Source organism: Seriola lalandi, unplaced genomic scaffold (assembly GCF_002814215.2).
Source record: "Seriola lalandi dorsalis isolate HSWRI2012SDOR001 ecotype SW California unplaced genomic scaffold, Sedor1 jcf7180002054920, whole genome shotgun sequence".
Lineage (NCBI taxonomy): Eukaryota > Metazoa > Chordata > Actinopteri > Carangiformes > Carangidae > Seriola > Seriola lalandi.
This window is the reverse complement of record NW_019525472.1, coordinates 9,045-37,026: the sequence shown is the minus strand read 5'-3', so window position 1 is coordinate 37,026 and position 27,982 is coordinate 9,045. Positions and strand designations below refer to the sequence as shown.

The window sequence follows — 27,982 nt, the reverse complement described above, 5'->3', positions numbered from 1 at the left end:
TGGGTCCTACTCCACTTTCTTGGTCAGACTAGTGCGGACTAGAGAGACCAATACATAAGAACTGATGAAGCCGCTTGGATAAGAGGCGAAACGTCTTCCACAGACAAATACAAGTCCAGTTGCCTTCGATTTAATCTGAGAAAGAGATAACTATGACCTGGACGAATGAGAACTTACACAGACATGTGTTAGGACATAACTCAAGAATTCATTAACTGTGACATCAAAATATTATGTAAAAACCGTACTGTGCAATTATTCAGTGCTGTAACTCAGGAACAGAGGGATAGATTGTGACCGTGTGTCACTGTAACTTGAGTGGCTGGAGGAGACCTAGTGCTACAACTGCGAGGTGGTAATTCTAGTTGACGGGGTTATAATCAATATTTTTCTACAACCAATCGAAAACAGGTTATCACCCAGTCCTGCAGATCCTTTCAGCTCTGCAGCAAGCGCTTTGCAGTCTTTAAGCTCACTGTTTTGGTTTTTCTGACCCACATTTTTGCTGTTGCGCTTCACTGTTGCTGCTGTCTGTCATTTTTATCCGCAGCAGGAACTGTTTTAAGTGAAATAGCTCAACCCGCCCAACGCCAAATTGCATCTAAAGAGTGTGATATTTCCATCAGGATTTACCTCAAATGAGGTTGTTCTGTATCTGCTGGATGTGTACAAAAGAAATTCAATTCTAGTTGTCAACCTGGGTTGTACTGTCATATTTGTGGCTATTCTGACTTTTGAAGGGGGAAATATATATATATATATATATATATATATATATATATATATATATATATCATGGCAAGCCTAAAGTCTTCCTAATGAACTAAAATTGTACATATATCTTCCATGAAGTTTGTTTCTGGGTCTGCTACTTTTGCCAACTGCATATGGATTCTATTTGTGCTAGCTCTTTGGTTAGCCAACTAGCAGACTACTGATACACCAATTTATCTGCCATCTACCATGATTGATAGTCCCTTTAAGTCTTCCTGTTTCTGTTAATACATCCCTCCATTTTTTGTCTGTATTCTTACATCCTCACCTTCTGCCTTTCCTTTCTTTAGGATTACAACCCTGCATACAGTACACCCAGTGACTCTGTGACCAAATCGACCTCAGAAATAAATCCTTCCATTATCTATCCATTTCTCCTATGCCTCTTTGGTCTTTACAGAGCAGCATGTTCCCCACTCAAAATCCAAAGCTCCTCTTTGCACAAATAAAACACGCTCCATTTGTCTGTACCTCTCTGCAATATAATAAATATAGATTTTATGTTATTATGCAAATGCAGAAGATGTGAGCAAGATTTCTGCAAGATGAAAAGGGGACAAAAATAAAAAGACTGTAAATAGAGAACACAAGCCACGCAGGTTCCTGTGTGATTCAAACTAAAGGGTGAATCCTTGTGTTAACCAATTATTGCTTCATGGTGTTGTTCATGTTCACCACTTAAAGGAAAAATTAAAATAGGAAGTGAATGGAAAGAGGTATTGATATGTGAGAGAAACACTGCTCCACTGATTTCTTAAAGATAAATAAACAACGAACAATGGCCATTTCTATGTATGCACACACACATAGACCTACTGACACACTCAGAGGCATCCCAGGAGCAGGGATTGGACAAGAGAGAGAGAGAGAGAGAGAGAGATAGAGAGAGAGAACTTCTTAACCCACCCCTTCAAAGCCGCTGTACTACCAGTGGTCCTGTCAGAGTGGGATATGAGAGCAGGGCGGCGATGACAACTGGCCACTTGGACTCCTAGACCACCTCATATCGACTGCAACACCTCTCACGTTCACTTATTTCTCACTCTCACACACACACACACACACACACACACACACACACACACACACACACACACACACACGCACACAAAAACCTCCTTCCATTAACCACCGTGGACTGGGAATGGATTCCAGGCTGCTGATTGGACCGGGGATCCCCACACTGGACCCGGCCGCCCGGGCATCCTGGAACATCAGCTCCATCAGTCCGCAGCGGCTGATGGAGCTGGCGCCAGTCGCTACAACTGTAAGTCCCCTGTTCCCATGCCTTTTCCTCCTTCTCTTCTTCTTCTTCTTCGTCCTCTTTTTTCTTCTTCGATTTAATGTCTCTGCTTGAAGGAACACCCCTTGGTGTGACTGGTGAGCTTCTGTGCGCCGCAGCGATGCGTAACAGCGGCAAGATCCGACCCAGAGCACCCAGATACCAACTCGCCACATCTGACTAAACAGGCGAATAAAACATCGGGCTTCCGTTCTTATCTGCTGCTTTTCATTCCCCTCACCAGCTCATTCATAAAGCTCGAGGACTACAGCATGTGCGAGGTGTGAACGAGCGAGGTGTTAACTCTGTGAATGAATGAGTCACATCATCCTCCCCTGCGCATCTGCGCTCCGCTCATTCAGCACCGGACCTGAATGAAACGCTGGTGTTTTCTTCTGCTTGTGTCATTGGAGAAAATGCATGTAAAAGACAGTAGCAGTGCGCATCGTTGTTAGATGCCACCATCCGTGAGCGCATAAAAAAATGCCAATCACGTGTTTTTGTCACATTATTTGTTAATTTGTGGTGAGTTTAAGGACTTCATCACCTAGGAATCCTGCAACATGTCAGAGGACTTCTGTGTGGTCAGTAACAACTTTTGAGACTAAGTGTTGCACCAATCCAACTCTATTTAATCACACTTTCTGCCTGTATTTGTACTCCTGGAAAGTCCAAGATCTGTGTCTCCCAGCAGAAAGAATGATTTCCTTACCAAGTCTCAGGGATGAATCAGACTCCATCTCTCTGTCTCCCTCTCTGTCTGAGTGTGGGATTAGTTTATGCAGAGCCTTCAGGGAAATCCTTTTATACAGATGTGTATCCACCTCTGGACTTTACGTAAAAAATATACAAACAAAATACACTGCTTTAACTTTACCCCCAGGAGTCCAGACAGACAATGAGTGTGAGAGAGAGAGTTTATAACAGCTGTTTTAGAAGACCTACTGAGAAACACATGGGGTCCGCCACTATGGCAAATGTAGATCAGCAAGTGTGAATGGTTCAGTTTGGATCTTGACTTTGAAGTTCAGACCTGCAGGCTTCAGTCTCTGCAGTTTTTGTGGTCTGGGCTTCATGGTGGAAGTGCTGGGAAAGCTGATACTGAATTGGTGCCCGAGGCCAGCTTCGACTGAGACAGATGGGATCTCCTACTCCAGAAGAAGACGTGTGCTTTTCATTTTAAAAACTCTCCAGGTTTTCTGTGTTTCTCTCTGGAGTTTGTGTTTCCTTTCACCACTGCTTTGTTACTCTGTCTCTCTTAATCATCTATCTAATCTACAATCTCTTCTCTATTATGAAAAAATATGGGTCCAATTTGTGAATCCCTGTGTGTGTGTGTGTGTGTGTGTGTGTGTGTGTGTGTGTGTGTGTGTGTGTGTGTGTGTGTGTGCGTGTGCATACACACCCACCCACACACACATTTGTGCACGGGAGTGTCTGTGACTGCTGATCTGATTGTAGTGGTGCTTATGGATTTGTCAACAAGTCCTCTGACCTAAGCGAACACATTGATAGAGCGTGTGTGTGTGTGTGGGTGGCCCCTTTGTGATCTTGTCCTGCTCTGCGGTTGATTAGTGTGTGTTAGCAGATAAACAAACAAAGGAGTTCGCCTCTGAAGTTGCAGGTAACGATTTATTTGCCAAGTTAGTGATAGGCGCATTAACAACCTGCACATGACGCGTGACAGATTCAGTGGGCGGATAATCGGTTGTGCAGTGAGTGCACCGTTCATCAATACTGAACTGAAGAAAAGGGTGGAATCAGTTTTTGATTGGTTGCTCACATTTGCATTCAGTTGGTGTAAGAGAGATGGACCCTGATGAAACTGTCAATTGAGCACTAATACAGTTTAATTTGCAAGCAAGCAAATCAACAAAAAAAAAATTGGATTAAAAACTCCACTTTGTGAGTGAATTGGTCTTCAGTCACTTTTTTTTTACCCACTACTGCTCTTCATTTCTCAGTCGTTAACTGTAGATTGTATCCTAACATGCTGTTTGTCAAATCAATCAATAAAAGTATATCCAATCATTTTCTTTCCAGTCACGACAGCTTGGCTGGTGTTTTCATCATGTGAGTCTGTGTGTGTCATCATGGCAAAATACACGGTCCTGGAGACACCTAGTGTAGTGGGAGCTTAGCCTGGCGTCATCAGACCAATTCGAATGTGTCTAGAACATAGACTGTAAATAAAGGTGGACGTCATCCACAGGTTTCTGAAGAGTGGTTTTGAAGCTCAGAGTGGGCTGCTCCGCCATCCCAACTCCGGGCTAATCCAAAAATGAGCGGCGAGGTGGTGGTGCTGGTGGTGTGCGTTGAGCCGAGACTTCGGTCCATGCTGGCTTGTGGCAGGCATACGCTCACCCGCCTGTCACTCAAAGCGGCGCGCCCTCAATTATGCAGGAATTTAAACCTTAATAAAATCCACCCTGCACAGTTGTCATGAAGGGGGAAATTAGTTGTAAAGACCAAAACCATTTTTGGTACCAGGCTGTAAACATGTTTATTTCTGCTGTAAAGTCATGTTCTTAACATGGGAGTCTATTAACTCGCTTTTGGAGCCAGACTCAAGCGGCCATTCGAAGACCTGTAGTTTTTTGGTGCTAATGTGTTGGCTTCAGCCTTGGTGGTCAGTTTCCACGGGGCGTCACTGATCAAAATGCTTCTTGACATAAGACAGACAGACCTACAACCAATCAGAGCAATGAAAAGTGTGACGTAGCACAGAGTGGGGCCAGTGGGTAAATTAAACTTCTACCAAATCCTGTTGGTAGTATGTCAAACACATCTTTCACATCTACAAACGGTGTAGGTGCAGGTGTTTGTTTCTCTTTTCGAGAAAATATACAATGCAGTTCATTTAATAGTGTCGCGATAGTGATCGACAGACTTCTCCGCATCAGCAGCAGCCACCTTGGTTGTTCACGAAAATGCTTCATCAGTGCTCCTCTGTCAATCATCGTTTCAAATCCAATCCAATTTTAGATAAAGAACTGTGATTGGCCCGACTTGTCCACGGATAGAAATCTGTGTGAAAGGGAGTGAAGCCAGGCCCTGATGATTGCTTAGCGGGATCTACCACAGATGTGGTTTTGAGTACTTCTGTTTGTGGACTGATTTTGTCAATGTGATGCATCACAACCATGCAATATGCAGACATGAAACTTTACAGGTGTGTAGTTGACATATAAATGAAGGCTAAGTTCGAAGATGGGTGTTGTCCAACCCATGAGTACTGAGTAGTCATGTAATAATGAAGTAATGACTAAAGAGTTCTCATCGGGTCACTTGGTGTGATCCCCATTGTAAGATGGTCTCTAATCCTTTCTTTTTATGTTCATTTGGCTCTTTAAATTTAATTGATTTCATCTATTAACTTTGACAACAGAACGTAATTAAACAATAACTCAATAAGAGTATACAGTCAAGAATTGATGTACATTCCATGACTGTAATGAATAGCAATCAACCATGAATGATTTATAACAGGAATACCGACCAGAGCTAACCGGTGTCCACAGCGCACTTCTGAAATACCTATAGCCCTTTTTTACATGCAAGTGAGGCTCTTCATTTACTGTTAATGCTCAGTCACTGAGTCCACAGCTCTGAGGCAATACCTGAGCAGCTATATGCTCAGATAACTGTTTCTTGTTTCTAATGAAAACACGACCCTCTACTGTAGATAAACCGTCCCACTGTTTACGAGTATGATAATGCTGTCACCAGAGGCACCTCTTATTTAAAAGCCCCTGTGGCTTTGTTTATTAGATTAGTCTTGGCTGTTACAGACTGATGTAGCTTTCCGTGTTTTGTGTTCACACATTAATCCATCTACACAATGTGTGCGCCTCTAAATATTAGCCTTTACAATTATAGTACAATTTGTAAGCATTCAAATCTGAATTTTAAAAACACACACATGCATGCACGTAGAAGCATAGCTCTGCACATGTGTGTGTTTTTAAAATTCAGATTTAATTCCAACAGTGGATGTTTAATTCTCCTCCTCTCCTTCTCCGCTCTGTCTCTCGCTCTGTCTTCTAGCCCTAATCTTTATCTGTGCCTCTCTGTTTATTTGCCTTTGCCGGTTCTAAATCGCTGTGCATTAGACAGCCACCAGACCATTTACATTTATATTACTTACTCTCCACTGACGAAGACTAAAACCCAGGAGTGCTGGCACCTTGGCTTCAGCACGTGCTCACACGCATACGGCACAGAGATATTACCAGTCACCATTTCAGTCTTTAAATCTCGCACAATAGAAGAGACTTCCATGCCACTCCCCTCACTGTCCCTCTCCTTCCACCACGCCGTGTGATCGCCATTAATCTGGCCCCGAGACGCTCGCGCTAGGAGACAATTGAGGAAGGAATCGAGAGGATGAGGAAACAGGGAGGAGGGAATTAATAGAGATCGGGATTGAGCAGTGATAGTGGAGATGAGAAATAGATTTCAGCTGGTATAGTGGCAGGGATGTGAAAAGGATAAACGGGACTGGGGGAAGAATTGAAGCAGGGAGGGGAGGAAGACCTTGAGTGTGTCACCACCACATCAGCAGTGACAGGGTTAAACTGGATCTAAGCGGGTTTACATTCCACACACACGCCACATCTGCATACTACCTTACTGCACTTGTCCCCTCTTACAGGAACACATCCCATGACCTTTTCACTCATTTGCTTACATAACTACTCCATCACTTTTCATTGTACTATCCAAATGTCCTCCTTTCAGTAACAGGAGCTTGTGACCCTGTGGGGAAAGTAGGACTGCTGAAACAGATGTTGGACAAACACACCAGACAGAAAAACACACACATGCACGCTTAAATGTGGAGGCCGGGATTAATGAAAAGGATGTGTGTGGATGTGTGTGTGTGTGTGTGTGTGTGTGTGTGTGTGTGTGTGTGTGTGAGAGAGATCTGTTGGAACACTAGGACAGCTAAGGAAGATCCAGCTCGGTGAGAATAGTGAGTGAGTGGGTGGTCACATGCTTGAAAGACGCACAGTGAGAGACAAAAGGGAAGTGTTAATGCAGTGGGGTGTGTCAGGGTTCCTGAAATGAATTCTCAAGTGGAGCGGTGCGCTCTGAGGTGCAGCAGCTTTTCACAAACAAAATGCCGGTGTCAAGGGAAAACCTTTGCTTTTGCTTTTAGGGATTCACAACAGACAGCCTTGTTTCTTTTTTTTTATTTCTTTTTTAAAATTTTTTTGCCTTATTACTGCACACATTGTGCATCCTTGAGATCTAACAAACACATCAAGGGCATTTCCTTCATCATAAAACATTTGCAAAGACTTTTGGTACATTAAAAATCGCATTGTTGACATTCATTTGTTTGGGCTTTGTGAGCCCATTCCTATGTTTTTTCCTAAATTATTTATTTTTTGCCTTTATTGTGATGGAGAGAGGAAAGTCAGAGAGAGGGGTGATGCAAAGGGCCACAGTCGGATTTGAACCCAGGCCGCTGCAGTTAGGACAAAGCCTAAATGGTATGCACTCTACCAGGTGAGCCAGCGGACCACCACCCAGTCTTATGCTTTTTTTGTGCGTTACCGCCCCCAATGATTGCTGAGCAGAAGAGCATACAACCAACGACACAACATAGATCAAACAGGAGCTTACTACAAACAAAATGGGGACCCACTTATATAAACATTGCTCTATAGCGCTACTAGTGGACAGAAACTCCACAGCGTACCTTTAAGTACAACTCTGAGGCTACGTCCACACTGCTATGTTTTACGCATCTCTTTTCCTACGTTTCCTCCTGCCATCCACAATACTCTGGAGTTTACAAGCCCTGAAAACTGAGACTTTTGGAAACGCTGCTGGCCCCCGTTTTAGTGTGAAAACTACAGTGTTGTGTTGTGGTCTGACCTTTGGAAATGATGACATCAGCACCAACGGTCGCTTTGGGTCTTATCAGCCTCGACTACCAGTGGTGAATACCACATGAATAACGAATTACCAGCGTTACTGACCTTGTTGTCTTTGCTATAGCAGCTGTTGTGCAGTTAAATTCTGCATTTTAACGCTACAACTGCCTTTGCTGTTCCTCGCTCATAGTATTTCATGCAACTAAACAACTGCAGAGTAGACCATCTGCTTCCTGTTTACACTGGCTCGCGCATGCTCAGTGTATGTGAATGGTCATGTATGTTCTGTGTGCGTTTTCAGGTGTGTCAGTCAGGATGGAGATCGTTTCTGATACAGAGCTTTACCATTTTAAACTGTTTCAAAATGAAAACGTAGCAGTGTGGACGTAGCCTGAGGTGCTGCTACTGAAAAGTGTTTCCGTTCTGTGTGACTTTTCACTTCTACTCCACATATATTTCAAATAGATATATTCAAATTTTTACTTCTCTACATTTTTGTGATTGTTGTAATGCTTTGCACAAAATAGTCTCCAGTATATCAGTTTACAGTTATGATGAATCCCTATACTGTATATGTTTTTATATAATATCCAACATGTCATTTGTTTGACTTTAGCAACGCTGGACAAGCTACAATATTAAAATACTGTTTCCACAGTATTCCACAATCTGCAAGAAAAAGAGCAGTATAATCTAATGTAGTATAGAGATGCTCTGTGAATGTATCACTTGTGCAGTATTGTCTTTTGCTGTCTGTGAGTAATGACTAGAAATACATCTTCAACATCTGCTTTATGATTCAACTCTGCTTAACTTATATCTTATTTCAAAATAAAAGACTTTTCAGACCCTGTCAGTTACAGATACTGTAAGCCTATATAAGCTGCGCCCGAGGCCTTGTAGAGTTTCTTTGCTTCTGACAGAGGTCGATAGGCATTGATCTCGATGACCTTCAAAAAAGAAATAGTTACTGGAGCATAAAGCTTAGATGCTTTCATCTTCTGTCAGCTCTTGAAATGGGGTGAGCTGTTGCGGATAGTGATGCACCGTAGGTCACTTGATCAGGTCATCTAATGATTAGAAAACATACTAGCACTTCAAACCAATTATTACTCTATTTATTCTACTGGAAAGCATATCAAATTATTATTTAGACAGGTTGTATTTTTGGTGTATAGAGTTCAATCAGACTGGGCTCCAGAATAAATGGATTTCCTCCCATTTCAAGGCTTTAATCTAATACTTGCAGACACATTTAAGTGCAACCGCCAAAGAATATACACATCTTGAATTTTATTGCTTTAAATGTCAACTGCAGCCCAGTTTATGACAGAAGACATGAGGGCTGAAACACAGTATCGATCGGAAAACATCTTTGTCTTTTCTTTAGAGGATCATTTCACCAAGTATTAAGATTGAAAAGGAAAATGGACAATTAGGCTAAAAGGGGAACTAGCAAAGAAACTATTATTATATTTTACTAATTGAAATTGATATTGTGAAATACCAATTTCAAAATACAAAGTGAAATTGAAATTCTTGTAATACAACTTAAATGCAAATGTGGAATTGAAATGTGGAATTGAACCAAGAAAATTAAAGCTTCAGAAACAACTTTTTGTTTTCAGCTACTCCATTTAACTGTGGGCTCATTATCCAGAGTACTAAGATAATAATAATTTATTGGCCATTAAAATGATCCTCCGTACTTTAACAGGGCCAATGCCATTTTTAGCACCATTCAGGATGTGAGCGATCAAACACCTGCAGTGAAAACCACACTCTTTTTGGATTATCTTGCTTCGCATTCATGACTTGATATCATGATTCCTTGATTCATGATTAACCAGTCCTTCTTGTTTTCCTGTTGCTAGGGTTCTGTAGTTCCAAGCCACCCATTTCCAACAGTCGACGTCCCAGACCACGCTCACTACACCATTGGTGTTGTCATCCTGGCCGTGGGCATCACTGGCATGCTGGGAAACTTCCTGGTCATATATGCCTTCTGCAGGTACCATGTTTTTTGCGCTTAGGCTTCAGTTTTTCTTTTTATAATTGTCCTTATTCAGCACTACTTTTTTGAATCAAACTGTGATAACAATATGTGTGATAATGAGATGTCCGATTTAATCAGTATTTCAACAGCTGTGTGTGTGTGTGTGTGTGCGTGTGTGTGTGTGTGTGTGTGTGTGTGTGTGTGTGTGTGTGCGCGCGCGCAGGAGCCGGAGCTTGCGGACACCATCCAACATTTTCATCATTAACCTGGCAGTCACAGACTTCCTCATGTGTCTCACCCAGACGCCCATCTTCTTCATCACCAGCATGCACAAACGATGGATCTTTGGAAAAAAAGGTAACTGAGCACATGCACAGTGTGACATTTTAACTAACATACACAACAATTTATACTTGTTTCATATTTTTTTAAAAATATATGCACAAAGCGTTTAATACAACGACGGACTCAAGATATTTCATATGCGCTTTGACATGTGCATGCAAGCACAAACATGAACATTTATGCACACACACTTTGAATTCCGCAGGAACCTGTATTATTTCCTTACCCTTTTGAATGTGACCTATAGCTCAATTAAGTTTCTACACACACATGAACGCACAAACCTGCTACCCTTTGTCATCCCTTTCTGCCACAGAGGAAAAAGCAGCACCCAAGGTTTACTCTGCAGTATCCAGGTTTCATTGATCACAAAGAGCATGCAGGAATACATGTTGGTACTGTGTCTTATATGTGTGTATTTGGAGGGAGTGGGTGGGTTCTACTATGGTGTGTATTATACATCAGTGTGCAACCTATTGGCAACAGACACAGAGGTGTTAAAAGAGAATCCTCACTCCACTGATCAAACACTGATAGTCGGAGCACTGTGTTTTCCTTCAGGAGTTGTCCTGACCTAAATGAAGACAGCCAATCGCTGTCAGATCTGAAGCTCAACTCTCCATGGTGGTTACTGCAAGAGGACTCTCGCTTTTTTTTTTTTCCCCCCTAACACCTAGAAGACACTTCTTTTTTTCTGTCAGCCTATCCTTCTCAAAAGACATAACAAGAAAGGTCAACAGAAAAATGAGGTAAATGGAAAGTCACAAAGCAAAAGCCAGCTGAGCCTTGTCTTTAACTTGTGTTTATACTAGAATTCATAGATGTCAAACCTCCCCATGCAATCTTTAATGATGGGATTCTTTAGCAGCAGGGAGGTCAGTGGTAAGTTGGATGATCTGTCAGTCTGTTGGTTGAACACTTAATTTTGGAGGCTACAACCATTTGGTGCAAGACATTCATGTCCCCAAAGAACGATTTCTGATGACTTTGTTGATCCTCTGCTTTTTTTCCCTCTGTAGTGCCATCAACAGGATTGTTTTAATACCCTTGTCCAACATGTATAGGCCCATTAAAGAAAAAAAAGCAATCACAGCATTCCTGGCTTTAACTCGTTGTACCATAGCACCAAAGCAAGTTGTAGTAGTTCAGGAAGTGGGGGTCGTGGGAGAAATGAAGAAGCTCTTTGGGGAATGTAAACAAAGTCAATACCAGTTGATATCCATAACTCTGACCAGTATCTAATGAAGTCAAATGCAGTTTTAAATGACTGAAGGGTTTCCCCGAACTGATATGGATACGTCTCCAAGCGCAGGACGAGGCATCAAGAGTTGTTAAAATGCACATTAATGTGCTAACTGTGGGCATAATTAAGATGCTAACATTAACATTACCAGTTAGCTTAAACCACAACTGCACCTCTGTAAATCTGAACCTGCCAAAGTGCTTCATGTAGGCTACGTCACGATTTATTCACCAAGTCACGATTTTGTTTTTATTGATTCACCAACGTTTCCACTCCAGCCAAGTGTAAAAGGGATATTTTTAACTTTTTTTGTCAAATATCTGGAATAAACCACTCAGGTTTTTAATGCACAGATAGAAAATGTGCATGAGACGAGCAAACAAAGATTTGCTTCTTACAATCATAAAACCTTATTAAACAACCTTTCCATTTTCGAGATGTTTTACATGTACTCATTATCTGGGCTTGACCACAATGCAGTGAACTTTGCTGTTACCACGAAATGCCCCAGGACTTTAAAATATTGTTCTTATCCAGAGAACATCTGCTGTTGCTCGGGAGCCAATCTGGACTTCATTAGTTTCGGTAACTTAAAAAGGGGCTGTCAAACAAACACACACACACACACACACACACACACACACACACACACACACACACACAGACAGTCAGGACGACAGACACACAGGCACTCTGATACATATTTAATTGCCTGAGTAGTAGCTATTTGTTTGAGTTTCTTCACACAAGCGACACACTTCAGATTTTGTCTTGTGTTTGGATGTGATGACTTGGCGCTGTGACCATATTATGGTTGATGGCTATCGCACACTCCACACGCCTGAGGGACAACAGCTGATAAAGTGAAGATTGAGTGTGTGTATTTTATCAGTGTGTATAGTGTGTCTCTCTGTGTGTATTGGCTTACATATACCTGCAAGTGTGCATGAATGGGTGTATGGATTCTTCACATATTATGGATACATTATCATAATAATAGACTCTATAGAGAACAGCACCTTAGATTATGGAACGAAGAGACATGTCAGAAGTCTTTTCAACGCTGTGGCAGCCTCTGAATTAAACCATACAAAGCCTGTAATAGTTTCATTACTGTATGTTCAACATGTATTAAATATTTAAACATGAATACCGTATGCTGTTTGTGGAGTCCACACTTTTCCAATCCTTTCCCCTGTCAACCTACACGTTTTTCTCCAATCTGCCATCCATCAATCTTTTATGTTGCTGCAACTTCTCTTCACCTGACACCCCAAGTCATCCTTCACCTTGGGCTCCTCTCCCCCATTCTCTACCTCATTTTCCCTTCCTTTTCCATCCAATTCCCTCCTCTTAATTATTCTGTCTTTTTCCGTTCCCTCTACTTCACCCATTTCTCCTTCTTACCTCTACTCTCCTTTTTCCTGCCTTCCATCCTCCATTTATTTTTTTAAGCTCCTGTTTTTTCCTTTTTTCGTTTCCTTTTTTCCCCTACTTTCTCCTTCCTGCTTAATTCAATTCAAATGGGCTTTGTTCAATCAAATACAAAATTACTGTTCCAGACCAAAACATATAATTGAGGATGATTTTGTTACCAAGCATAACATTCAAGTGACTGAAAAGAAATAAAATTTGCAGATGCCTAACAAGTCTGACAGCAACATTGGCTGTTATCCCCGGAGCCTGAATTAGCTTTGAACAATGGCTAAATATGTAGTAAATTGGTTTGTAAGAAATGCGCTCGGAAAAGACGTGATATGTGAAGATAAAGTCACACCACAAAACTAAATAGTCTGAAAATTGAATCACCTTTGTTATTTTATAATAACAGAATAAAATGTCTGCCCAGAGGGTGGCGCTATAGCAAATGGTCATTTTGTGCTAATGGATTCACATCATATGGACATAGCATGTATATGCACTCTGATGATAATTTCCATGGTGGGGCTGTGGACCAAAATGTACATGTAACTTATGCTGAAATATTTTTTTGAACCAAAGGATTAATTAGAAAGCATCAAAGTGTTGGCCCAAATGGAGATCTTTCCAACAAACCACAGAATAAACCAACCAATACCCTCCATCGAGGGTATGTTGCTGCCATGTCTAAAATGTTTGTGGTGTATTCCAGTCACAAGCAGTTGAAGCAAGACTGTGGGTGAGAAAACTTGTCTCCAAATGGGAATCTTCTCATCTTGCTTAATCTATCTCACAATACTTTGAACTGTAGCGTTAGCCTGAGCAGAGTCAGACCGATTAAATCAACTGTAGGATGAAACAGGATGCAAATTTGTCAAGGAAATTAATGCTAATGTGATACGTAATAAGCCATTACAGTCTAAGTTAAAATGATGTGTGAATCACAGGTGCAACACATGTTTTTTAATATATTAGCAAAAACATACATTAAAACTGAAATGGCAGTGACATGATCACTTGACAAACCAGCACAGGAAGTGCCCATATGCCTCCAAAACATAATTATGAATTTAGATACACAAACAGCTGCAGTATTTCCATCTGTCGTTGAGCTGCAGGAACTACTGTCAGAAAATGTATTTATCCTGTTACATTCAGTAACAACAAAGGCAAACGTATTTATCCCTCCTCTCTACTGCTTCTTTCTCCCTCTCTCACCTCTCTTCTCCACAGGTTGTGAGTTGTATGCCTTCTGCGGAGCTCTGTTTGGTATCTGCAGCATGATGACACTGATGGTGATTGCGGTGGACCGGTACGTGGTGATCACCAGGCCTCTGGCCTCCTTGGGAGTGATGTCTCGCAGGAAAGCCCTGAGCATTGTGGCTGTTGCCTGGATCTACTCCATGGGCTGGAGCCTACCCCCCTTCTTTGGCTGGAGTGAGTACAACTACACTGATAGACCTGGAAGCAGAGTCTTTATTGATCAGTGTGATTTCTCTGTGGGATTTAGTATGTTGAGCTCTGTGGTAGTACTTCGCTCTCACTGTTTTTATTTGTGTCAGCATCTTAAATTCCTGCCACTAATATGTCAAACAGATCTTACTTATTCTTTTGTCAACATGCCAAATACATTTATTACAAAATCAGTTATCATAACTGAGATCACCTCATGATTACATATAGCTGACATTACAACAGCCCAGCAACATTTGAAGAGGTTATGGAGTCTTGTTCTCCTACAAACATTTCAAGTTTCATTCATTGTGTGTGCTCCCAAATGGGAATAAACTGAGCTGTTGAAAATCAGTAACAGTAACTTTCATTCTCAAACACGTATCAGCTTGTCTGGACAGGATTTAAATTACAGGAGAATCAATGAGCAAAACAAAACACTGTCAGTAATTGGGACTGGTACTGGGAGAAAAATTGCATACATATGCACTTAACTGTATTACACATTTATGTAGGTTGTCAAGTTGCTGGTCATTGTGACCATCGAGGGAAAGTACAAAAGAGTTTCAATCATCAGTGTTGTGTCTTTGTATAATGTAACTGAGCACAGTAAAGGACTAAGTATAGAGCCCTGGGGAACTCCAATAGCAATTATGAATCAAACCAATTTAGATACCAAACCTGTCCATAAATGAGCTTTACAATCTAAGTAGACTCTATATAGTACTATACAGTATATACCAATATATGAGAAAGATAACTGACATATTTATATATACATACAGAACATACATGATTACATAAAAAGTAAGGCAACCAAATTCTATGAGTATTTCTTGTATACTGTATGTGTTTTTTTGCCTTTATTTTCAAAATGTGTGATTATGATTTCTTGTACTTAGTATCTAGCAATTGGATAGGCTATGTTGTGCATAGCGTATTATACCATAAGTTTTACATGTATCTATATCACTTTAACTTCCAATGAACACACAGATTGCACCACGAGTTTAGAAGGTCGGACATATTGTATATTGTATTCAAACAGAAACTAGATGTCTTTTGGACACATACACTGGTAGCCCCTATCGAAGCTCTGCCACCCTGCATCTGTTCTGCTACAGTGGCTGTTTTCCACTAAAATTGTCTCTTGAGTTTGGAGCCCCCACCATCACAACACCTTAACACAACAAGTAATAAAAGTGACATATGGTTTCCTTCCGTGTCTGGAAAAAAGGAAAAATAGTGTTTTTAAAGCCTGATGCTACATGATATTTATAAATCATTACATGTATGTATATGGTTAGTTGTGTTCTATAATGTGTAAGTGAGGACACTATAGTGTATCTTGTGTTTTCTTCTGTGTGAAACAAAGGTTGCACTACCATACAGAAGAAACTCATAGAGTGATAATTTCCACAGCAGAAACAACCAGGGAGAAGCTCCGCCCGCTTCCTCTGATGGATTTTGCACTTGGGCCACTTAGGTACCATAGTAATATATTAAAGCCCAAGCTTGACAGGTCGTATTACATGTAAGAAAATACTGCATACATTTGAATAATACACTTTTTAGTCAAACAAGCAACTGTGCCGTAGGGACTCCTAACACAACCATAGACTTTAATTTTTTTTAGTGCTTCAAAGGTGACACAAAGTTGTGTCAAATCATGTTTCATTTTAATATGTAAATTTGTACCTATTGTTATTTTCTTCTTTGCTTTGGTGGGTAAGACAAGAAGATTGAAACAACTCTCATTTGAAATTCAGCTGCGCCTACAGATAATCATAAGGCGACTGCACACTTGGAGGACAGCTGTCATTTTCCATATTACAGATGAAAGCAGTTCAAGGTGCTTCAGATAGTGAAGAAGCAGGAACGCTGTACAATCCAGGAGCGGACATAAAAATAGTAATTGTCAAATTTCACAGCACTAAACTGTGTATGTGCTCCCACAGGTGCCTATGTCCCAGAGGGTCTGATGACGTCTTGCTCCTGGGACTACATGACATTCACCCCTTCCGTCCGCTCCTACACCATGCTGCTATTTACCTTCGTCTTCTTCATCCCTCTCTTCATCATCATCTTCTGCTACTGCTGCATCTTCAGAGCCATCCGACACACAACACGGTCAGTACTTGCACAGACCGCACCGTTTATGTTTAGCCAGGCTACTATTTCCTGTGTTGTAGCACACACTCCCCGTGCATTGATGAAGACACTGGTGTCCGAGACGTTGCTGTGTGTGCATTGATGCTGATGTCTTGTTGATTAATGATGCGTCTGCACTTTCCTATTGATCGCCACTGATGTCTTGCTCAACCTTAACACTAATACTGCCTGTGCAGGTGACACTGGCAATGTAGGTGATGATGAAAGTGTGTGTGTGTGTGTGTGTGTGTGTGTGTGTGTGTGTGTGTGTGTGTGTGTGTGTGTGTGTGTGTGCATAAAATACAATACATGTCTAAGTCAAATAACTTAGAAGTAAAATACAATAAACACCCTCTTGAGAAAAAAAGATTGAAATAGCAAATTTTATTTAAAATCATTTGCAGTTTCTTGCCAAAAATCCCTGCAGTGCTGGACACTCACAGAAGATATGGGTGTGGTTTCCAGTCATTTCTCCCAACGTAGCGCTGATGCTGAACCTTTATCAAACATTAAAACTGTCAGTGGAATCCTGAAAAATCTCATTTTTTTAATCTTCCAATCAAATTCTTTCCATAGATGATGTCTAATGCCTTTGTGGCAACTCATTCAGATATCCTCCCAAGTCCTGTCCTCAATATTTGAATTTAATTCTAGCTCACGTTTCTCTTTCACATGGAGGGTATTTTCTCACATATCAGCTGCTAACAATCTGCAGAAGTAGAAGATATATACTATCTATATATACTATACTATACTATACTATAATAAAATACTGTTTGATACTCGTGGGATCCTTTCCTACTCTCTACGACTTTTAATATGGCGCCTTATTTGTAGGAATCAGAAGAGATCACTGGGGGGTAATGTAAACTGGTTTTGGAGTTGAGTGAAAGAATTTGTTTCACTGCCATCGGACAGTTAATTTATTGGACTCAGGCCTTTTGCTGCCCTCTATCTGAAACCACAATCCCACATTGATGGCAGGGAATCCATGTTGCCAACAATTGACACGGCTCTTGACAAAGAGTGTGTTCCCCCAGCCTCTCTCTAAAGTGCAACTAATCCATTCATTCTTTATTGTATGTGAAGTTTATTCCAAAATGTTTTATTCAAGAAAGGTATGACTGACAGACTGATCCCCTGTGCTGAGCTCTGCTCTGGACTCATCCTGGGTGTTATCAATGCATTCAATCACAGCACTAAGCTGAGCGGCCCAGGCCAGTAGTGACATTTCAGGTTAGGGAGACCCAAACCCCCCCTGTCCTTTGATTATTTGATTAGCACAGCGTTTTCAATCTTATTCTTTGTCTTTTGAGAAGAAGACTTTTTTTTGTTTAACTGTGGTGAGTATGTCTGTGTTTGACAGAGCGATAACAAAGATCAACTGTGAGGGAAACAGAGACTCTGCAAAGAGGTTCCATAAGATGAGGAGCGAATGGAAGATGGCCAAGATTGCACTCATCGTCATCCTGCTGTTTGTCATCTCCTGGGCTCCTTACTCCTGTGCAGCCCTCACTGCATTCGCTGGGTAGGTGTGTATGTGTGTGTGTGTACTTTATCACAGATTGCTAAAGAGACATCCCTAACAATCAGACTTTATTGTTATGCTATTAAAGTTGCTCTAGTCAAAGGCAATTCTCCCATCACTCCATTTTAGGAAATCTGTCTTACATTTTAAAGCATTCTCCAAGAAATGGTTGGAAGTTTATATGTTACACCTTCTACTGCAGCGTAAAGTCATGATTTGAAGATACTGTGTTCCTGATAGTTCAAGTGCACATGTTGTGGGATCTCTAAACTAGAATGTATGTGTGACTGTGTGTCTCTACTAATCCCACACCAGGCAACACACCCACCACTTCCCTTGTCACATGAATGTGTCTCATTTCCTCCTCTCATTTGTCTTCCCTCGCTCTCTCTCCTCTCCTCTCTCAGGTACGCTGACATGTTGACTCCCTATATGAACTCTGTTCCTGCTGTGATTGCCAAAGCATCTGCTATCCACAACCCCATCATATACGCTATTACACATCCGAAATACAGGTAGGATGCGCACTCGAGTGTTGGTTTTCATTAACTGCAGATTAAATTAATGGCATAGAAACAACATTATGCTGAATTATCCAGTCTATTACTTGGGACTCGACCATGTTCTTTCCCACTCGCTCCCTCAGAGCTCCCCTTTATTTGCATTAAGTACAGTATTGCCAAAGCAGGTTGACAATATAGATATAATAATATGTGCATCAAATTGTACTACAGACATGTTTTATAAGATAAATAAAAAAATTAGTAATAATTAGAAGATACAAAAACCGGTATGAAATATGAACCAAATTATATGAGTAATATTATATTATTATAATTTTTTTTATTGTTTTAGTTTTTGAAGAAGCGCAGTAAAGTTTCATGTGTGTCGTTCCTCTGGCTGTTACATTCCTCCACATAATTTGCTGCTTCTATGGCAATGTCAGTTTATTCGTTGAGTAAATACTGAATTTTATTTTGGTTTGACAGTGTGTCAGCTTCTTGGTATTGTTTTTCTTCGACTTGTTTTTGGCATAACTGACACTCTGACAGGTTTGCCTGTGTCCACCTGTCACAGTTAGTGTGGTTCTCAGTTTCCTGTCCCTCAACGTGACCAGATAATCTCCCTTTCAGTGCTGCCTGATCAGCACTAGATTATTTTAAGTTTTTACAGTAGATGTTCAATAGCTGGTGAACTTTCTGTACTTTGGGTGGTCTAGGTTGTGTAAGGGTTGTGCTGAGGCAGTGTTCTGTTAAGATGGATTTACTCTTGACTCAAGGGATTAATGTCTTGCTGTAGTTCAGCGTTGGATTTGACAGCATTGACAGCACCACTGCAGCAGTAGATGGATATAGTACGTGATCCGGCTGCATCTTGTCTGATCCCGCACAATTACATTAATTATATTCCTCCCAGTTACTATATTGACATTCTTTATTTCCTTCACGTTGTGATATAGAGCAACAATTGCAATTAGCAGACATGTCTTTATTAGATGTGAGTTCCTGAAAAGCAGCAGATTATTGCGCATTTCTTCAACTTGCTTCAGGTTTTCTTCCCTCTCAACAGTCTCTAACAGTGCCAGGAGCTTTTAGGATATCTCTAGGCTATCCAGGCTATCTCTATCCTTTGTTCACTTACACTTTTAAAAGAATTTAATATTCACCTGGTGGAGAGGAGGTTGCATGTTTGGTGACACCTGGAAGTTGCTCTTTGTCCCCCAGAATACATATTCTTCATACTTATTTGCAATCTATCTATAATTTGGTAATCATGATTTTCCATTTTCTAATTTAAAAAATAAATAAATAAAAATATTTGGCCAGTTTTTCCTTCTCTTACTCTCTTAAGGCTATAGAGTAACATTCTCTCTACAGATTGTGAAGCCTCTTGAGGCAAATTTGTGGTATCAGGCTATATATATATATATATATATATATATATATAATCCAACTTTAAGGGAGCACAGCCTCACAGCCGACTGGCTGACAGGACTGCTCACTTTTCTGTTTTTGGCAGCACGGACTAATGTAATGTCAGAGCGGAGGTCACTGACTCTAATGTGCTTATAGACTTTGATTGCTCTGTTTTGGATCCTAATTAAAAGTGGAAATTTCAGCTCCCTATCATCTAGTAAAACTAATGATTATGGGTTTGAATATTTCTCTCTCCCTCTCAGGTCGGCACTCAGCAGGTACATTCCCTACCTCGGGGCGTTGCTGCGCATCACTGGCAGAGAACGTTTCAGCAGCAGCAGCTTCCAGTCTACCCGCCGATCAACTCTCACCAGCCAATCAGAGACCAAAGGCCCCAGCAAGCCCCGAAACTCCTCCCAGTCTGAGAGCGAATCAGTGAGTGTACCTCATATCTAATATGGTATGTCTCAGTCTTACACTTCCTATGGCAAATGCTTTGAATTACGAGTTGCCGGTTTTAGTCTCGTTTGTTGGTGATTGTGTCTGTGTGTTGTCTCAGGCCCGCTTCTCGGACACTGAGGAGGATTGCTCCTCTCGGACGCCTGTCACTTGTCAGTTGTCAAATGATGTAAAACAGGTGCGCTGTGCCAGCCAGAGGTTAAAGGTGAGAGGTTACAACACAGGAGAGTTTGAGAGGACTGCTGCCCACAACCCCACCGACCTGGCCATATGCCACCTCTCACAGATCATTGTGAGTATGGACGCCTGACTTGTGTCAACATATATCTAATATACACTAATATGTATTAAAGATATATGCAGTCAGAAAGTCATACAATTCCCAAATCTAAAGCTTTTGGTGTCAGGTGGGTGTCATCAGACTGGAGTCTCTGTTTAAATTTTCTCACGTTGGTTTCATGAGGTTTATGATGGGAGGTTTTGCTTCTGTTTTGTCATTACGTCAAGGCCAATCTATATCCTGTCCTCCTAAATACAAGAAGTGAGGTCATGTTGTTATGGGGTCTTGTTAAAGTCAATAGACGTCATGTTTATGTTCGGTATTTCATGGCAGGGTAACTCTGTAAGGTCATGTTGGTTGGAATCCTCTTAAAATCCAGGCTCCCTAGGGTTATGAACAAGATTCCTCAGCGTGTAGTCTGATGAGATCATGTTGCTGAGATCCCCCGTGAATATCACTGATTGTCCTGGATGGTTTGACTTTGTGATTCCAGTGTTTCAGTATCATCTGCCATCTTCTTCTGGAGTGTGGTTCACACTCTGAACTGCCCATTTGTATCTTTGAGGACTTATGTTTCAGTTTTTTAAAATGTATAAATACACATCAAGTAAAGTTCCAACAAGGATACAGTAGCTCCAGACAACTGTGAGTTTTACATGACTTGCTAAAAATGAGATTTGTGGCCACTAGCATCCCCTAGACTGGAATAGCATCATCACCCAACTTGCTTTAAGTTAAAGCCTCTGGGTAGAAGTTGTAGGTAAATGGACTGCACTTATATAGCACTTTTATAGTCTAATCGACCATTCAAAGGGCTTTATCAAACTTGTCACATTCACCCATTCACTCACACATTTATAAATCACACCCATACACTTATGGAACAGCCATCAGGGGCAATTTAGGGTTCAGTATCTTGCCACACTTGGACATGCAGACTGAAGGATTAAACTACTGACCCGCTCAACCTCCTGAGCCACAGCTGCCCCTGCGCCCATAGGTGCATGCTAAAGTTAAAATAAACCATCATAACTCCCAATGTCTCTTGGTTTGATCAGTGGGAGGGTATTAACTGCTGCAGCCATCATGCATGTTTTTGATGCTTTTACTGAGTCGTCTGTGTGGTCATTTTCCTATCCCATCCTACACATACGGAACATTATGCATAATACAGCCTGGATTTTTTTACCCACAGTTTCATGAAGACATGACATGTCATTGGTGATCAAAGTCTCATAATGCACCATTTTGCCTAAATATTCTGAACCACTTATTTGGAAGTGGAACTAAAGGTTCACCTTTAGTTGGTCCTTTCTCACCTCTGCACAGCTGACATAAGTAAAGTGGGTGTGCCTTCTGTGGGTTTATAGTGTTTCCAAAGCTGTTCAAAGCTTAACGATACAGGGTCCTTAGCGTTTAACCTCTGTAGGGTTGTTCACACCTTGAGGGTGCTTGAGGTCACAAGTGAGTCATCACTCCACCTGGTTGTCATGTGTCTTAAACTGCCTGTAAATGGATATCATGCAGTGCAGAGAGGATTGCCCAGATGTGCACACTGGGGAGACAAAACAATCGCTAACACGGGGGCCAGCTCAAGCAGGTCAAGACTAAAGCTGAATTTATAGTCAATAACAAGGGGTTATTGGCAGTCAGCTGTAGATTCTGTTTAATTGTTGAACATTATGAATACCACCACTATTGTGCTTTAATTATATACCCTACAGTAACCGTGTTTACAGTGTCTTTAACTTTTAAGCTACACAGATACTTATAGAACTGGAGTTCCATCAAGGCAACCTATTCTTTTGCCATATTTCCTTACTGTATGCAAAACTACCACTGTGTAATTGCTGTGTTTTTAGATTTATTCATTCATGTGTAGTGGCTACTCTTAAGGCAGGATGATGAATCTGGCTTTAACATTCTACCTACGCGAACACAAAAATGCCATGTTACTCTGAAGACAAGAATGTGTGCTAGTAGACAGAAGACAAGTGGTATTAAAGAAGAATGAAGGAAGCCATCTATGTCAAATTGGAAAAACCATAACTCAAAAGACATGGCGGTCTACAACACCAACTATAAGCCATTTAATGGCCCCAATGTATAGGTCCATGCATCCTCGCTGCCTTGCATGATATCCCATTACAGCCTGTTTAAAATCCATTCACACCTTAACTCATGTAATTCTAATGAGACCCATGACACATGCGACGACCCAACAACTCTCAAGCTGATAACGACCCTACAGAGGTTAAATGTATTTTACTCCCCACCAGTCAGTCACATCTGAACAGATCTTTTGGATGACAGGTGAAACATCTTCAACAATCAAAGCAAGTCCAGTGGCCTTTTGACTTTCCACTTCAAGAGATATTTAACGGAGCATAGCATCATTTGAGGCCGAGTGCTAGGCCTCGCCTCAGCTTAGAGGCATCAGCTGTTTCATTCAGCAGCTTGGATGGCTTGATCGATCACCTTTGTCTTCAGTTCCTAATCAGTGGAAGTAGATAAAAGGTATGTTAAACTGTGGACTGACCGTGAGCTTATTTTAATTGCTTGAAATCCAACTGTTAGCATTTTAGGATAGTTACACGTTGAGGTTTGGTAAAACCCAACACTTTTCATATGATGTCATGCTGTCGCACCATTGAAATGTAAGAGGTCATCCTTTATGGGGCATCCGATATATGGGGCATTTCCGTCTCTCTGTAATCATCTTATTTCACTAAAAATATAACCCACAAGCAACCCTCATGTCCGCACATATGCAAGCACACACATACTACAGGAGGTATTACCATGCAGGTCAGGTTCATTGAGGACTCCATTACAGAGGGTCCAAAAACTAATCCAGTAATCTCGGAGTTTCAGACTTAATCCACAGCTCGTGTGGCGTGACCCCATGTTTCAACATACTGTTTGTTTGCCGAAGAAGATGACTGATTCTCTAGGAGTCTCTGACCTCCATCTGCTTTCATCCCTGCGCAGAGCAGAGGATATATGTGTTCTTTTATTTATAATTGCAGTTCTCTTACAAAGTCACGTCGTGTAACATGTTACATTTGAACAGATTTTTGTGCTCAGAGTTTTGTACAACTAAGATACCTCTGAAGTACATTTAAAACCTGATGCTTTTAGACTTGAAGAAATAGTTTAGACATAGACATATAGACATTTTGGAAAATGTGCTCATTTATGTACTTTCTTCTCTTGGCTCCAGCTTCATATTTAACAGACAGATGTAAGAGCGTGATCGTTTTTTTTTCATATGACCCAAAAGTAAAAATGAATGTCACTGAAACAACGACAGGAAACAACATGAGATACTTTCAAATGAGATGCTCCTTTACCTGAAACGTCAATGATCAAATCCCAATTTGAAGTCGCTCTGTATTTAGTAAGAGTGTGACCTCAAAGCCCAAATAGTACAAAAGATTCTTTTGAGTATAACTAACACTAAAGGGCTGTGTTTATGTGCGTACTGTTCAGACTCTGACAGAGCCTGAAGACATCTCCATGTCGGACATCAGTCTGCAGCCAACCAGTTGTCTGCCTGCTACTGTAAGAGTCCTCCGATCTTGCTCTGTGCACTAGATGTGGCATCTGTTTTTTGTTTTTTTTTTTGTATGAAGAAAATCGACAAATCCCATGAAAAAAATGAAAGCAAATTTATCCTACTAACAACTACTGGCTGAGTAAAAAAAGCCTGATTTAGTTTAGTTCTCAGTGAACGACTGATTATTCCTCTCAGGTCATTGTATCTATATTGCTGCCACAAATTAACATATTTTTATTCATTAGTCACATTTTTTTCAATATCGTTATTCTCTCTAGTCTCTTTATTGCAGTGCAGTCCAGTCATTTAGTGTGTTTCTATAGTGTAGTGCAGGATATCATGATTTTCAAAAGCAACACTGAAATAGTGATATATTTTCCTTGTTATGACAACATACCAAATAACACAGAACCTTTTCCTGTTACAACAGAATATCAATGTATCTTGTAACATCACAAAATGTCCTTGTTGCACTAATTATTTCCTTAAAACAATTTTGTTATAACATGTCAACTTTGTATGTTGTTGTTGTAACTAAACAAAAGATGTCAGTGCCAACAGAGACACTGTAACCTGGATCAATGGTATAACATGAAGGGAGATCCAGTCAGTGAAAACATACTCAGTGTTTTCTTGAGATACTGTATATTTGATACGATATATATTACCATTTCTTGTTTTCATTAGTTGAGTTTTTGTAGTAATGAGAAATAATACAGGAATATAATATAATGAATAGTATTATCAGGAATGATAGAAGAGGATAAAGAAATATGTATTATAACAGTGTTGTTAAAAGGAAATAATTTGGTATGTAACAAGTAAAATATTTCATTCTAACATGAAGAATAGCATAAAAGATCTCATTAAAACGACAAGATTTTCTTCCTCACAAGAAGCTCAGATGATCAGAAGTCATTGTTATGGAGATGTTTCAGACTAAACTTTTGGGGAATACATGCCTCATTGCATTGTTTCTTTGTTTTTTTTATGCCTTTTTTCTTTGTCCAGAGCCCTTTGTGTTGGCATCCGTGCTGTGTTGTCAGACAAGCTCCATTCATATGAACAAGAGTGCTGCGTTCACTCACAGCCAAAGTCGCACATTAGTCTTCACTGAAAATACGTCATTGGGATAAATTCTTTGTTTTAATCTTGTCAAGGGATTTGTCGTTGATAATAAAGAGATAGAATTGCGCCAGCTTTATCCTTTAATTTATTATTTTCTGTTTGTCTTGCTCAGGTGCCACTTGTCTTTTAGGGCTTTTCAAAGGGGCATGTCACCCATTTTGCATTGCTTAATTATTCTACCAGATTTTAAAAAATGAACTCTGCAGCACAACTAACCAAGCTGTTTTAAAAGTAAGTGCAGAGTAATGTGAAATGGTTGGCATATCACTTTAGCCCCCCCCCCCGCCCATTCTATTCAATCCAATCAACCATACTTTCCATCCCGTCCAGTTTCATTCATTTCCTGCTACTCTGACATCAGTATTAATCAAACCTTGTGGAAAATCAACAGCTTAGAAGCTTTGATCTGTCATCCTCTTCTCACACGTTCACATCCAATCCTCATGTTGGTGCAACCAAGTGTTTGTGTTTACTGTCATTCAAAAGTGGGAAGTGACTGACTTGTCATCTTCTTCAAGTCCAAAGCTGTAAAGACAGACCGACTGTGACCCACCAACAATACTGTCTAACTTACTGTTCTGCAGATCACTGAAGTTTAAATAAGTTACTTTCACAGGGAAGTCATAAAGTTTTTACTTTTTTACTTTTTTTAGTATTAAAAAAAAAAAAAAAAAAGAAGCCATTAATTGTTGTACTAATGACTTAATTTCTCATTAGTTGCCTGTTTTGCGAAAAAACACCTGGTTACATTTCTGTGCATGGTTGGTTTTACTAATTTTATGTGTATATGTAAAACTAAGTCAAAGGGTAATTATTAATATTATTAACTAATATTACAACTTGAGCCATCATTTGTCAGTTATAAAAACAATGTGCCTACTAAAGTGATTGCTGAGGCTAGCAGGCTAGCTTTAACCCCCTGTTTACAATCGTTACACTAAGCAAAGTTGCTTATCAGCTGTTGTAGCTTCAGATTTATCTGACAGATGTGAGAGATTACCAAAATGGTAAATTTTTTCTTTAACATTGTCACAGCAATCACATTTTCACTCATAAACTTCAACAATGAGACCCAAGTTGTAATAAGAAATTATTATCTTAAAAAAAATCTACTTAAATATGCCCAGCTAGAGTACTATGCTCCTGTAGTGCAGAGCTATTGATCTTGTGGGTGTCCACTAAGTGATACAGTACCACTCCATCAAGGGCACTGTGGAAAAGTCATTCATCAATCCAACCAATCAATGCCTTTGATCAGCTGTGAGTATTTTATGTCTTGTGTTGGCGAGTTAAGTGGAGGAGAGCTGTATTGATCCAACTCAGAGCTATAGTTGATGAAACTTCATTCTCTTCCATAACCTCCTCCTCTCTACATTTGTCTCTCCCACAAACGTCAAACCACCTACTCACATGTCGAGTCTCAGTTACAATACCTGAACATCTTTCTCTCTTTCTTCCTTCCTCTGCCTACATAGATGGATAACATGGTGGAGGAGTCGGGGCCAAGGACTGTGTGTAAACCAACATCATCTGTCATTGTCACCTCCATATCCAGCCCGTCTATACTGCATAGTCCCCCAGGTTTTCATGGCAACCAGAAATTCACCAAAGCTTACATCCCTGTTGCTAAGGAGCCCCTTGATGTAGCCAGGCTGGAGACAACAGCATTACAATGAACTGCTGGACAAAAGTGCAATGAGAGAGTGTAATCGTGTGTTTATGTGTGGGAGTGTGTTTCAATATTTCCCTTCATTGATATCAGCAAGACCAAGCTAACCGTCACAGTAGGGAACCTCCTTGGAGATGCATTATGGGGAATGTACAATCACCTAATAATAAGTATCTTAAGGAAACAGGGTTAATACAGAGAAAATTGTTTTGTTTTTTTCTGCGAATCTGATGCTCCGCTCTCCAGTCCAGTAGGTTGCGGTAAAGCACCTGCAAGCTGATTGCCAACCGCCAATCAAAACAAGAGAACAAGATTTCCCCTCATGGGACTTGCTAATTGCATCCACACAATGTGAAATGTCAAAGTAAACAAGTAACAGGTGAAGAAAGTCAAATATTCAAACAGAGAGAGACAGATGCTTTTCTCAGGAGCTGGTGGATGAAGCTATGAGCTGAAGTGACAGTGGAAACTGGGTGTACATTCAACAGATGATAAGTAGGCAGGAGTTTGCCTATGCTTTTGTTTATGGAGGACCAGGGATGTCATAATTTAATTTAATATTTTAATTGGCATTAAAAATAGGAATCGTAAAAAGAATTTGTAAATGAAAAACTATTTGAAAAGGCATTTTAAAAATGGGAATACATACATTTCCTTTTTCAAGCAGCTTTTTCTTTTCCTATTAGCTAATCGATTCATTTAGTCATTTAGCTTCTCCTTTTAGCCTCTCCATGTAGCCTTTCTGTGACACTTTGGGCCTTCAGTGCTGGTAAAACCAGGCTAAACAATACCAATTAGCCATGGGACATAACAAGCTCTCTGATTGGTTTGAGAGCTAACCAGCCATATCATATCCGGTTTTGAAATATGAAATTAATGAAATATTTTATTACTTT

At 40.4% G+C, this 27,982-nt stretch overlaps 1 protein-coding gene across 1 annotated transcript; it reads left to right on the top strand.

The window, feature by feature from the left end:
• The first annotated feature begins 1,736 nt into the window (after window positions 1-1,736).
• On the top strand, window positions 1,737-27,200 carry LOC111673503 (melanopsin-A-like). Its single transcript, XM_023431265.2, has 11 exons — window positions 1,737-2,041; window positions 9,816-9,952; window positions 10,161-10,294; window positions 14,178-14,381; window positions 16,355-16,526; window positions 17,914-18,075; window positions 18,483-18,590; window positions 20,255-20,426; window positions 20,551-20,742; window positions 24,223-24,294; window positions 26,893-27,200. Exons 1-11 carry the CDS (start codon window positions 1,919-1,921, stop codon window positions 27,091-27,093), a joined length of 1,677 nt encoding a protein of 558 aa, XP_023287033.1. The 5' UTR covers window positions 1,737-1,918; the 3' UTR covers window positions 27,094-27,200.
• Window positions 27,201-27,982: the final 782 nt, after the last annotated feature.